This window comes from Epargyreus clarus, unplaced genomic scaffold (assembly GCF_041222505.1).
Source record: "Epargyreus clarus isolate Ecla_fem2 unplaced genomic scaffold, WU_Ecla_fem_2.2 ptg000034l, whole genome shotgun sequence".
NCBI classification, from domain to species: domain Eukaryota; kingdom Metazoa; phylum Arthropoda; class Insecta; order Lepidoptera; family Hesperiidae; genus Epargyreus; species Epargyreus clarus.
This window is the reverse complement of record NW_027332239.1, coordinates 11,534,196-11,549,533: the sequence shown is the minus strand read 5'-3', so window position 1 is coordinate 11,549,533 and position 15,338 is coordinate 11,534,196. Positions and strand designations below refer to the sequence as shown.

Here is a 15,338-nt window from a genome sequence, read left to right as displayed (position 1 = left end):
AAATAATAAGGATTTCGCTAAGTAAAATATAACTCTCTTGAGTATTCACATTTCTAAACGCGAGACATAAGCTTATGAGAAACAATTATACTTACATAAGTAATATTACTTGATTGGGTAAGTAAATTAAGCGTAGTGACGTCTTATGGTAGAACTGTTGGAAAATGCCAAGTCACATTAAGTGTGTGTCTTATGATCACATTTGCGATATATTATACAGTTATAATTGTATAGACAACATAGACAATAACTATTCAGTCGTAAAGGGTTGTTCCATAAAAATGAAAATTCGGGAAACACAGCATTTTTGTTTTGAACTCACACCTAATGACGTGGCCGTTCCTTAACCTAAAGGGTGTACCCCTGGTAGCAGACTCGATAAGAGCCAAAACATGAAAAATTGAATAAAAATAACTGTTAAGATTTAGGGATCGCCAAATTCAATCGCGGGACCATCACGAGTTTGTTGATGATACTGCACTTGAATGTTAATTAATTCTATAGGTATAGATACAAAGATCAGGGACGTATTGAGATAGCTTCGGTTTCAGCAGATTGCAGATTGCTTGTTCAACTGTAGTTTATCACTGGCCGAACAGGGTCAATGTAATCAAACGATAATCGTTGGGTGACGTAGCGGTTTAAATTGTAGACATTTCTATGTAGCTATTCTTGTAAATGAAAGTGGAGTCTGTGTGTTATTTTGAAATTTGAAACCTGAATACGTGTTTTAAAATGACGAGAAATAAAGAGACGATCAAACTCTTTATTTGTCGCAACTAATCGCAGAAACGTTAACACCAATTTTATTATAAGTAAAAATTGTATTTTTTTTTTTTTTTTTGAAAATGTCATTTACTCAATTTCAATTAGTCTTTGGGTACGGAACTCTAAAAAGTACAGGACGGTCGATTGTAAGGGTATATTTTCATTACAATACTCTTAAGTTAATTTATGTTAATAAGAGTCTATTTAATTGCTGGTGAGCAGCAACGTAGCGGGAAACTAAATAAAAAGAAAGAAGGATATTATGTTTAAAAAAAAATAAGTTATCATGGAATGAATTGTCAGAGAAAATAAATAATGGAGATGTAATTGAATCTTTTATCATATAAAATAGTATTTTAGGAATAATGTGCTTATACTGTCCTAGGTTAAAAGAGCAGATTTCATAAGCCGAACAGAAAGTGGACCGTTTTCCTCAACTGTTTGCGTCGTGGGCAGGAGGCAAAGGTCCCGATAACCTGTGATCGAGTTGAAACAACAAATGCCTCACTGTCAAGTCTCGATAAGGAAATAATAAGCTGTCACAGGATTTTTATTATGCTCCCTGATAAAGATATAAAAAGAAAATCCTTGTAACAGATTTTTATTTACTTTACTTTCCACTGGTGTTTGTTTTTTACGATCAGACATGAAATAATGATGAAGGGACTTCGTCCCAAGTGAAATATTTCTCAAAGAAATTTCAATTTAGTAGGTTTTCTAAGAGATTTAGAGAACACAGTGTTCGTGATACTTTCTTAAAGCCTACGACAAGATTTAAGGATTGCTGCAAAGATAACAACTAGAATGAACTGCATGAAAGCGCATGTGTATGGAATTTAGCCACAAGCTAGCACTTATCCGCCTGTCATCGGAAACCTTCGCTGGCTGCCTTACCTTAGGTGACACTCGTCGAAACTAGATATAAATTGTGACTCATGTATTAGCTTCCTAACTCCCGACCACACATAAAGTTGCTTAACTTTGTAGGCCGCTTTTGACGTAGGTACAAGCCACAATATACCTAGGTGTTACATCACCTTTGTTTTTTGTTTACGACCTTCAAAAGGTACCCGGCGACGTGGGAGCCACGCCGGGTTATGTGGGATTTTTACCGCAATAAAACCCCCCTGGTGGCCGTCTCCAACGCTTGTTGGAGAACTGGAGAACTGCGGGATCTTCGACGGAACACAACCGGAGTCCTCTAAGCGCGATGCCCCGATCGGGCTCTGCCTTGGGGGAGCACTTTTAGCTCCTCCCACATCATCTGGTGTTTCCGACGGTATGGGACCACACATTCCGTTGTCCTTCCCGGAGTCGCTTACTGGACGGTTCGAGCTCTCACTCTTGCCGCCCGCAACCGCGGAAGCCCCCTTTTAGTCGTCTCTTACGACAGGCAGGGGATACCGTAGCCTTATTCTAGTCCCGGAACTACAGGGACATGTGCTATGTCACCTACAATTAGTGTAATTCAATGTAATAAAATTTTTGTACAACAAAATGTACTTATACATACGTAAGAATCATTTATAAGTTATCTACGCACAAACATAATACGTAATTAGACGTCATTATCGTTGACATTATGTAAGACGGCCTGCCTCATTTGGTAAACTGCGGTTGGTGTTATTTGGTTAAAACCAGAGCAAATAAACTTGCCTGCGTATTTTTGCCGAATTCTACTCACGGTCAAAGCCACTTTGACCCCCTTTTTGTTATGCCAACATTGTACTAACAAATTTTCTCTCACGCAACAAAACATAGTCGGTTGGTGCCTACTGTTCTCGTGTCAACATTTTGTATTAAGCCTTTTAGCATTCTGAATCGATTACACGGCAACAACGATAAATAATTGAACATGTTATAATACAATTGACGTTTCTGCTACTTATATAAAAATTGGTAACTGCAATTTTCTAATCGTCACAAGTGTATATTGAACCTATGAGATCTTCTCTCTTCAATTTGAGAGATTCGTGCCCAGCAGTGGGACACAAATGGAACGATGATGTCTAATAATATTATTTACTTTAAGTTATTGCAAAAACTACCTACACACTCATTAATAAACGTAGTATTAAATAATTTATGCTATACTATGCGGAACTTGTTTAATTACGTTGTTTCTGTGAAATAAAACGGGATATTTATAGGTATGCCTTTTGGAAACACCAATTCAATACAAAAAAAAACCACTAGACTGGATTTTTTTGTACCTATTTGTTATTTATGAATCCGGATAATACCACATACTTCTACTATGGACTTCCTTAAAAGATACATTGATAAAACCTTTGTAATACTCTGATTTAGAATGTCGTATCAAAGATATTCATTTTATCGTAACATATAATCGTGGCTTACAATTCATTGATAAGCCACGGTATATTTATAGTGTTCGATTTTTTAGTATAATACTAAACAATTTTATTTTTGTAAGTTAAATAGCATCCGTGAATGTTTTAATACAATATGTTATTACTTTCCGTTACTAAAAAAAATGTATTTATGTTAAATATTACTAATATATTACCTATTTACAACAAAAATACGTAATGTAGTACATAGAAGAATACAGTAGGAATGAATAAGGTTATTCTACACTTATAATTTAAATGTGTGTTTACGTGTTGGTAGCGATCAAAGGTCATTGAAACAGTCACTTTCCTGAGACGGTGCGCACGCGCATATAAAAATTTCGCTCCTATATTTTTTCCATAACGTACAGAAATATGTATAACTTAAGAAAATGTTTACAATTACGTTAAGTATAACGTAAGAAAATGTTCACAACGATTGTTATGGAGTTAGACTTATAAGATCCCATGGGTTACAAAGATATTTATAAATATTTTTTTTGGAACATGATTATGCTTAGTTTGGGGTGTCAGGTCAGGTGTCACGTTTTAAGCGATTTAAAGCAGCATTTAAATAATCAATTTATACATATGTAATTAGCTGGATCTAATTTCATATGTATAAATTCGTTATTAGCATTCCGTACGTATTTTGCATAAGCAAAGTACGGTGACGTACACCGTCTCGTAATGTTATAAAAAGCGTAGTAAAAACAGTGTCATTGAGGTGATATTTAATTAATAAAATACCTATTTTATATTAATTTGAATTATATTTACCTACTTATGAACTGTGTCCGCAGGTTCATCATTGTTTAAAAGTAACACATAATTTTTTTTGCATAGAACCAGCACCATTTATACTCCTTTTTACATTCTAGTATTTACTCCTAGTATCGTATTATGAACAATGATATAATAACTATGGTGAATGATATAATAATAATTATACGGTATTGTATTTAGTTGACATTTTGACATTACAAATAAATACTTCAATTTTATTTATTTGTGCAGATGTATGGATAAGCACTTTACTTTTCATTGCTCATATGTTTGCATAACATGAGAAGGCCTGTCAGCTTGTTCCAAGAAGGATCATAATTTAAGAGAGAGAGCCTGTGTGGCGAACCGAAAAATAAGGCAGGCAGGTTTTTTACTAAACTGATACCATAATGAGTATAATTGATATTGATAAGGATAAAACTTAGCTGCCACTTCTACGAGTATCTGATTAAAAGTATACTTAAATACTTATAACTTATATCTACCGCTAAGTACTTATTAAAACGTCTTAATTAAGTGCCACTGCAACGAAGGAATAACTTACACACGGCGTTCCAAATAAGTCAGTAGGAGAACCGACGAATCTTAGTTTACTTATTTATCCAGTTAATTTCAGATAGGACATTTATCCTATAGAGTTTCGTCATGGGTGGATTGTACGTCTCTCTCTCTGCACTACAAAAAACAAAAAATCTGGCTGTTTAAAAATATTGCCTATACTATTCCCACAATTTAGACGAATCTATCAACACCTCGAGTGTTTAAATCCGTCAAGCCGTTTGAGCTGCATGGCGTGCCAAAGTATGACACATACATACGCTAGAAAAAACATCCTCTGCAATCTGGTAAAAAGTATAGGTTGCCATATAAATAAGAAAATGTTAAGGGTGAACAACCCTCTGGGGTATGAAAAATAGATAGTAGGCGATTTTCAGACCTATTGAATATGCAAATAAAATTTAGTGAAAATCGGTAAAGCCGTTTCGGAGTACGGTAACGAACATTGTGACACGAGAATTTTATATATAAGATTTTTTGAATGAGGCGGGGGATACCGTAGCCCTATTTTGGTCCTGGAATTACAGGGACATTTATTCCTATATAGGCGGTCTACAAGGCATGAAAGCGAAGACAGATAATGAAACTGATACTAATTGCGATGCTACAACCTTTCACGGTTCGTTAAGTGCTCGTCTTTGGTAAACAGAATAAAGTGGAGTGGGTATTCTTTTGTTCGAAAGTCGTGGTGGGCCGGCCTACGTGACCGAAGCTCGGCGTCTGATGTCAACGGTCTATAATTCAATAGCTTTCGTTGAGAGTTATGAGTGTAAGTGGATGTAGTTGTAGAATAATAAATATAGTTAAAAAAACTAAAAATCTCGCTTTTATGACAAAATCAACTAAAAAGTAGAAAATAATTTTCAATATAAGAATGAATTAGAAACAGTAAATAGTATAATTGTGAAAAAAGCGTGGGGTGCTCCATTTATCAGGTTCGAGAAGCGTCCCACACTTTTTCCACAATTATATAATTTACTGTACATACCTAAATACATACATACAACCCAAGCTAATAAAAGCGTGTTAAAAATAAGATTTTTTAATTTTTACACGACTGCTACTAGGTAAAGTTTTTCGAAAGGAATGAGATAGAGGTACCTACATTAAAGTACTGGGTTACATTTTTTGGCATGCCGTACTTGGCGGATTTTAAGTTAAGTTTTCGTTGCATTAGTCTAAATTGCAGGAGTGACACAGGCTTTACTTCATTTTTTAATTTATTATTTTTAACCGACTTCAAAAAAGGAGGTTTCTCAATTCGACCGTATATATGTTATTTGTTTTTCAAGTAGAAAATTCTGCAAATTGACTTTTTGCAGTTTATTGGTTAATATAATTAATGTAACTTTATTGGTATACATGACATCGTGACTTTTGTACAATGAAATCATTATAACCGCTATTTAATAGCGATCATAAAAGTAATGAATAATTTCCATTGGACGAAAAAGGCCGATTACTTTTTCTTAGAATATTGGATTCTTTCTTATCATACTGCTTTCTATTTTAAATTCAATATTAGGTATAAATAAGAAGCTGTACTTGTATCAGTAAACTATTTATTAATCTGTGCTTGTATCATTAAATACATAGGTATATAGAGAAATTCAAAACGTTATCATACACTAAAATGTAAATTTATCTGGCAGTAAGACTGGTAGTAACGTGGACAATATAATTTACATTGATAACAAGAAGTAATAAAAATTGAACGTAAAACCACAATTCATATAGGTAATGTTACAGCAAAAATTAATGTATGTATTAAGCATAGATAAGTGGTAATAAGTACAATTATCTAATCATCGTAATAATGTATTTCGGTCGACTACAATGTTGCAAATTGTCTTAATCTTGCGTATTTTTATCATAAAGATTTGCTATTAGTGAAATATACGATACCCGTCGATATATGTCGATATTGCTTGACGCATTTTTTTAATTCAATAAGATTTTTTGTTTTCCAATTAAACATTGTCTAGAGTAAGTTAGAGGCAAGCAAAGGTATCACTTTACTATGATGAGTGTTGTATGTCACATACATTAATAGGTTTTATTATTTGTTCAGCCTTCAAGAACTATCGACCTCGGGAATGTCTTGCATCCTATTCTTGCATTTTAAGATCGGTTCCTTTTCAGTTGCCTATGATCAGCAAGGACAATTTAAAGCCATGTGAACTGCGTGATTATTTGCATAAAATAAGTATACCTAAGTAATTTAAGTGAAAAATGGTGTAAACTGGCAATGTGCAAAGACGCTTTACGAAGTAACGTGTAAATAATCGAAGCGCTAGAGAATCCTTAAAAGTGCGATGTTTGCTTTAGGTCACTTCGACAAGTTATTGTTTGTCTAAGTAACTGGGATTTTAACAGTAGGTATATATTGTAAGTATTCATAAATCCTTCGTATTTATTGAAGTGAAAGCTTTTTTAGTGGCGTTACTTTTTGTGATGGGTAAAAAATGTTAAACTCGCGTCAGGATCACGTGTCCTGATAGAAAATTCGTAAGACGGCAAATCAAACCGCAAAAGTCAAAATGTCACCCGGTGTCAGTATGGAAATATGCCAATGGGTGTTAGTTTCATATCTTATTTATTATATTTTATTATTCAGATTAGGTTTCGAAAGTTTTCTCTTCTACCTGCACTCCCGGAGTGCAACCCGTTGATTGTTTTAAGCTATACTTTTTATTGCTTATAACAAAAAACAAATATACATATACATAGGAAAATTCACGTGATATAGGCTCGAAAAACATGACCTTTTACAGTAGAGCAAAAAGAAGTAGGTAAGTACTTCAAGGCAAAGTTTGTGTTTAATAATGCTGTAAATACGTTATGTCTAGGCATATTTTGACTAGATTAAATATTTCAATCAATTCGCTTTACCAATTAACCTGCTATCTTATCGGAGAGAATATAACGAACGCAGCAAAGATCACGTAATGTCGGGCAAAAACTATCTTTTTACAAAACAGATAATAATGATAACAAATGCACACCGAATGACCTATTTAACTGATAACCATACGAAATTTTATACATTTTAGCAAAATAACAAACGTGCAGTCGACGTGGTAGAGAAAAATTATAGATATCCGTCTCAGAAAATTCAGAGACTTGTGACAAAAATGTAGTGCCGTGAAAAAAAAAATTGGAATGGCAATAATCCAGATTGCTAATTATATGCGATTATTGCAGCCTGTTGGTAGAACCGGTCATGGTTCTTTTATAACCATGGGCAAAGATATAGCTTTGTCTGGACTCCAAAAGCAGTAACGTAATCTGAGTAGTTGGCGAAAAATAATGTATCGGTGAATGCTAAAGGGGTTGTTGGGAATAAAATATAGTTACTAAGGAAGGTCCGGACATCCTAACCTTCATGTAGGTTAGGTTAGAATTCCTATCCCAGTGGTTGATGGTAGATTTTTTTTTATATTTAACCTAATGATACGGCAGGCGGGCTACTTGATGGAAAGCAGTCACCGTCGCCTATGGACAGATGTCTATGGATTGTAGGGATCATTAAATATACTGATTCTAAAAGATATCTCGTTATTTCGTTAGAAATTTCATTAAGTAAACATTTCAGTGATCGAAGCAATTCAGTCTAAACAGATGATGACATTTGTGGAAGATGTCTACATTTTAAATTTTAAAGTTTTTATAAATGAAACTTTAGTATTTCTAGTAAAAATAAAAGATAAATTAATGCCAGCTAATTAATTACACGTTCTTAAATTTAACTTTCAATTTATAAGACGTCAGGTAGATATTATTTCGCGCATAATAATTCGACATTGAATTTTCAACTTGTAAGCAAATCTCTATAGCCTTGCAGTGGTTTTAAAGGAAATTAATATAGTATTTTAATTGACTTCTGGTTTTAATTATAATTAATTATTATTTTACTTATATTTTGTTAAAAACATTTGTATATTATAAATAACCAAACATAGTATAATATTTTTTTTTGTCAACCAATTTAATAGTTATTGACGAGTTTTATTACAAAGTGACGTGTAAATAAGTGAAGCGCTAGATAATCCTTAGAAGTGCGATGTTTATTCACACTTAATGAAAGTATGTTATTTTAACGATTATCTTTTGATCCCTAATTAATTAAATTTTCTATTGCATATTTCTACGCCTAATTTGTCTATTTCGTTCCACAGAATATACCTAGAATGTCTGCAAAAATATGAAAAGTAATGAAAAAATTGAAATAACACTAATTTGTTTTTTATTGCACGTTTTATAAATATGAAGTTTCACTTGGAACTAAATACTAATGTGATATAATTTAATGTTACTTCAAAGTGGTATCAATAAAAATACATATTATAAGCCGACGAGTGTTTGAATGGGTTTGGACCATCATGCTCGTACAATAATTTGGCATCTTGAAACTGATTTGTTATATTATGTGTACCTACTGATGATTGATTTGTGGTTATACGTGCTTTGAAATCATTTAAATAAGGCACTCCACACTATTTGAATTAATCATTGGATATAAGAAATGACAATTTTACTAATAACTATCTAATCCACATAGTTAAAATATTGCACGACTCATGATGCGAAGCATCAGAGAGTGCTTTACGATCGAAAAATTTTTTTCGCTTCATTTTGGCGGCTATTTTTATTATTATAGCCTTGATAGTTCACGGAATCAAGATATTTTGCATACTATTGTCGAGATAATTTAATGGAGATTAATTCCATACTTTTTAAAAATTGATTTACTGCAATAGAATTGGAAAAAAACACCAAAATAGGTCAAAAAATTTTCCTGTCCGTCATGTGTGAAACCTGAAAACACTGTAACTTGTGAAAAAATCCATCATTTGAGTTAATTTTTTTTTTAATTCTAATCGACGATTGTAGGTCACTGAATGCGAATGATTAATTAATTCAGTGTCGTTTAATTGCAATTAATAAAAAACGAAAACTACAAGACTGTATATCTATAGATATTGTGTACATTTATTCCAGCAGGGGCGCTTGTGCAGTACCTTCTTCCTACTACAGCTGTTTTTTCGGCAATTAATTTTGAACGACTTAAGTTTTTTTTTTCTTTTTTTATATATTTCATAATTAAATGAGCATTATGAGTCGTGTACTTTTGGATTTTCCAAACTTTTCGTAAAAATAAAATGCATAGAAACGTATATCTTAAATAATACAAGATGATTTAATTATTATTTTTTTTAAGTGCGTGACAATAGGATGTTTTCTAATTTATTTAACCTATACAATGACATTAGGTTATACATTTATGAACCTACATTTTTATATTTTTTGCGTAGTGCCTAGTGCAAGTGAAAGAACGAAAAATTAGTCTGACCATGTTCTAGTTTCTTTATATTCCACTTTTGTGACGTCTAGAAATACAAATTACATTTACAATAGATAGCAAAGGTTACACGTTAGGCAATTAATCCGATTTATATATACAATTGGACCACTTGGACGGACAATTCTCGATTGTGTCGCTCTAATTCATTTTATAATTTTTATGTAATTAGGAAAGATGCCAACGATTTTCATTTAGTTTCTAGAATGTATTGGTGCTTTGAAACCTTAGTTGTTATATTTTACAGCACCATATATGGTGAAAGCACTATTTATTAGGATTAACATTTTTTTTATAAAATGAAATAGACGAGGATTACAAAATTTAATTATGCAGGACCAATTACAGGAACCAAACATTTAACTGATCTTTTTTACAATAAGTCGTTTAAATTTTTAAATAAGTAGTTTTTACAGGCATAAGCAAAATAAGCGCAGGTTTAACTTACAGCATCATTCCGCAGATTTCTCAGCTAACCTATTATTTAATCGATGCAAATGATAAATAATATAATAAATAATATGATGATAAATAAGTATTTTTAAATAAGTGTAAATATGCACCCAGCGCCGCGTCGGCACTGGGGCAGGACGAGAGGTGCGGTTGTCGAAAGGCGCCAGGTGGCAAGGGTGGATAAAGCCGAATGGTCGGTGAAATAAAAAAATAGGAATTGTTGCTATTTATATTCAAACTAGTCTTGAAAATTGTAATAAAAGTTTTGTGTTGTTGATAATTGTAATTTTCGTAATTTATGTAATATTTAACATAAAATCGCTTACCAAGAACTCTTTCCAGCAGGCTTATATAATTTTTTTCAATTAAGTACTATAAATAGTTTATGTATAAATAAGTCTTATCACGTCATCTGGGAAAGTACTACTAGATAATTCGATTTTACCTTTTATTACGCATGGTAAAACTACCATACATTTATATAATAATATAATTTTAATAAAATATTCTATGTACCTAAAAATAGTATAAATGAGCAAATATTATAATGCAATATGGTTTTTAAATAATATCTTTAAATATTATTATTAAATAAAATAATGGCGGATTGCATCAGAGTGCGGAAGTAGTGTGACCATAATAAATTAATTTATGGGTATATTTCTAGGAATATTTGAGACACATTTTCTAGATAAGAGTTCTGTGTGGCGTTTTTAAAACTGTTCTAAAGTGTACAAAGAATAGGTTATTTATTCAGCTATATTTATGTAGAATTTTTACGCAATTTTATGGTGACACCTCAACAGATCGAAATTATTTTAACAGTAGGTATTATTGGGAGCTGCTGAAAATACTTGGCAATATATGAAATAGTCAAAAAGTACTTGTTATGTAAACAATAGACAAAAATACTAATAACATACCCTTTCATATGTACTTTCTTATATAAGATATCTATTAATTCGTAGGTTTTTTTAAAATATAAATTGGACTTAATTGACATATTTCTACCTCGATGTGTGTTCACACATGTTGGGTTTTAAAGGTATTTACCGCTAAATACATTTTTTATCATTGAGTAAAATAATTGAGGGAGACAAATACCTGATTTGTTGACTAATTGAAATTAATTACATATTCTAAAAAATAAACGTGGTAAGTAGTACTCAGTGTACCTTATTAATTGAAAACTTGAGTACTTAATTAATTGTGTTCTTATCGCTTATTAATTTGCAAATCGCTTATAAGTAGGTAGGTACTTATGAAAGTAGTGGAAGCTCTAGAACAACTTACGTAACTTTATTGTATTAAGAACAGTTGCATTACATTTGTCGTAGGTAGTGATGTCGATTTATAAGAATGTTTATGTTATTTCGGTACTTTAACGTACGTAAATATTCAAATAAAAGACGTCTGTAACGCATTTGACGTACTTTACGCGTAAAACGCATTCGCCGCAACGGCGCTTTCCACATTTCAGGAAGGTTATACGGTAAATTAAGAAACACTACAATATCTACAATCATGGCAAGATTTCGAGCGATCTTAACTTAGCCGGGTTATACACACAGCTCAGAGTGGCCTACGTGACTCGCGGTCCCCTAGCAATGGTGTCGTGGCGCCAAACGAATGCGCGCCTTATTGACATTTTGAACCAATATCATTTTAAGAATTAAACTATCGTCAATCATTCGCATGTGCTCGTAGTGTTCATAATTATCTTTTTATAACCCACAACTGTTGCGTAACAGTCAGAAAAAAACGCACGTGTTCAAAAAGTCACGCATCAGCTGATTTTTGCGATACTTACCCCAGGAGAACGAGCTAACGAGGTTGATCGACAGTGCAACGAAAGCGAGAAAACACTGTGTTTTACACATTTTGTTTCATAAATCTTGTGTAGTCCGGTTTAAATGCACATTACATCGAATATTTTGTAGCGAGTTTCAGTCCAATGTCAAGCAGAGGGCGCGCGTATCGCTCACGACCACGCCGGGCGCGTGTTAGACCGAAACTAACTCTGAACAGAACAGAAGTAAAAGCGGCCGTGTGTTTTGCTGCGAAGTTAAACTCGAAATAGGTTCATTGAAGGCGATTCGCGCACGCTCGCGTATAAACTCTCGTATCAACGTTATCAGGCGGATTGGACGAGATTTCGGAACTGCATGCGATGGCATGATGAGTTGTTTACGTTTACCTTGGGCAGCAATTATCATTTGTGTAAACACTAATTGGTTATATAACGGTTTTTACAATTTTGCGTATGTAGTTATGTAACCAATCATAATTTTATATTTTGAACACTTTATTGCTTAGGTATAAAAGGTAACAAATAAGCCTATTTATTGTATTTATTAACAGACTTATCAAATGAAATATTAATTGAATAAATGTCATTTTTAGATGAAACATGCGATGTGTTATTAGTAGTAGGTAGAAATGTTATTTGAAAAAAAAACAATGAAATCATTAAAGATTTTATGGCCTGTAATATAAAATACTAGGCCATTACCATTTACCATTACACCTTTAGAATAATTCTTACCTGTAATTACTGGTAAACTAAAATTGTTTTAAATAAAATTGTAGGAAGAATTTTACAAGGGCAACAAAGCTCTAAGTTATAATTCTCATGTCTCGGTGATTGTCTACAATATTAAAAAAAAACTCTAAGTTACTTTACTGAGAAAAATAAAGTTAAAATATTAAAATTTATAATACAGTACAATTATGTAATATACAAGTTAAATATTGTTACAATGTTTAGAGGTGGTCTCATAAAGTTTCTATCTAGCTTAATTCGTCTAAAAAATCAGGACAGTCCCGTTAAAATTTGACGTGTGGTCCCATTTATTGCTCTACGTTTATTATTAAAAATAAAATACTTATAAATATTTTTTTAACAAAGCTTTTTCAAAATTTAATAGGATCAATAATTTTCTTCAATTCCAATTGAAATTAAATATTTGTAACTGTCTGAAATGCACAGAATTAAATAATAAAACAATTTTTTGTTCTTTAAAAGCTCACCCTTATTTAAATGACACCTAAACATGCAAACCCGTTTGTATGGTCATCGTCAAAAATGAATTAATAGACTTTATGGTGACGTAAGGTGTGGAAAAGGGAATTTTCCACGGAAGGTTTGGGTTTATTGTGCATTTGTGCGTAAAGATTGTGTAAAGTGTTAACCCAATAAGTAATTACTAATTACGGCTTAGTCGAGATTTTTAAAATTATTTTGTTGACATGTTAAAATATTAAAATCATGCAGCTCTACAATAATAATCATCATAAATTGATTGCCTAAGTATACCCTATATGGGAATGATTAGTACCTACTTAGACTTCAAAAAAATGTTGAGAACTTGTTTCTTTTATAATATTGTCTTATATTAATTGCAACCGTATCAAAAAATCTAAACAGATAAACATGTCGGGATTATGTCGATATTGTCGTTATCACAAACCGGACATCCGGACACGAGCGAGATCTTTGTAGGAAGCAAACACTTCCACGTAGGGTTGCCACCCGTGCTTCTAATATATAGTATTGTAGTTTTACATACTGTACCTAATATATTTTTTTGACAATTGTACTCATAGACATGTATTTGACTTGTACCCAATGTACTTTTACTTATTAAAGATGCCGTGTGTCTTAGCAAATTAATAAAGTACGAAATGTACTATATTTTCATCTCTAATTCAGACTTCGTGGGATTGTCGGCCGCAATTTCCTGAGCATATCATTGGTACCACCAATGTTTAGAAATAGGTCAGCGAAAAAAAATGTGATAAGAATAATTGTCGCGCTAACCTATATTATAGTGAAATCGAGACGCCAAAAATAGCAAAAATATAGTTCATATATTATTCCTTAGTAATAAAATGTATGATATATTCGCAATGTTTTAGTAACAATTTTTTCGAAAATCGGTGGCAACCCAACTTCCACATAACCCGTGCAACAACCGTTTGTCAGTCAGTCATGACCGTGGTCAGTGCATTGAACTACGGAGGTAGGAAGTGAGAAATAAAATTATACTGCTTTTATTACAACTGTCAATTTGTTCCATTTTCAAGGTTCAAATTTGTATTTCATTTGGGTATATTAATATTTGAATTGAAGGTGTACATGGTGATACAGTCTGTTACACCTGCTACTACCGTGCCGCGTAGCATATACGCCAAGAAAAAGTCGGATCCGCGCACAATGTGTTCCGTATCTACATAAGTATTAATAGTTAAAAGGTCGCAGAACCCTTTGCGGTTCGACTCCGACGGCACCACCGCCACACCTATTTCTACGTTAAAACAGCAGTGTTAAACGCTGTTGTGTTTGTGAATTTTCCGAGGCGTTCCAGCTTAGTCCTCAGGAGTAGCGACGCATCTGTGGCCGACTTCAGGTAGGAATGTCCAATCCTATCTGGGGTTGATTACAGATGTCCATGGGTGGCAGTAGCCACTTACCTTCAGGTGGACAGCATGCTCGTCTGCTATTTCTATATTATAAAAAAGTTAATAATATAATGGAACTATATTTGTAAAGTGTATGTATCTTTTAAATAGGTTTTTTTTAAACACGTTAGTAAATATTTATTTGATTATTACGAGACAATAATTAATTAGTTGAACTTTGGAAGGTAAAATTGCTTAGGAATTAATAAATAATGCTGACGGGCGTAAACATACTAAAAATAATGTGTCAACTAAATTAATGTAACAGTATTGTATCATACATATTCTTAGCGCAAGCTTCATTTACATTTGACAAGATTTTTTGCATATTTTGCATTGTAATTGTACTAAGCCTTGTTGCATTACCTTCTATTTTATGACTAAAATATTAAAATACGTTTTTGTATCATATACGGCGTCCTCAATGTTTTATTTTTTAATTATATTGGGATGCTAATATGGCGCAGGCCTGGATTGAGGTCTTCGGAAGACTGTCCTCCAGTGTAAAAAGTTGATTTGATTTTACAAAATTAGTATTGTGTCATAGGCTTATTTGGCAACAAATACGTATAATTCCGGTCACCTTTTTTGCAGAT

The 15,338-nt window shown here is 32.7% G+C and overlaps 1 protein-coding gene across 2 annotated transcripts in view; it reads right to left on the bottom strand.

The window, feature by feature from the left end:
- The window catches only part of cue (Low-density lipoprotein receptor repeat domain-containing protein cueball), a 29,324-nt gene extending 17,011 nt beyond the window's left edge, over positions 1 to 12,313 (bottom strand). Inside the window, exon 1 of one of the 2 annotated variants that reach the window (XM_073091566.1) lies at positions 12,092 to 12,313. In XM_073091566.1, coding sequence (XP_072947667.1) covers positions 12,092 to 12,161 — 70 coding nt within the window. In that variant the 5' untranslated portion in view covers positions 12,162 to 12,313. The remainder of the gene's footprint in view (positions 1 to 12,091) is intronic. The other variant, XM_073091565.1, reaches the window with a different exon arrangement.
- Positions 12,314 to 15,338: the final 3,025 nt, after the last annotated feature.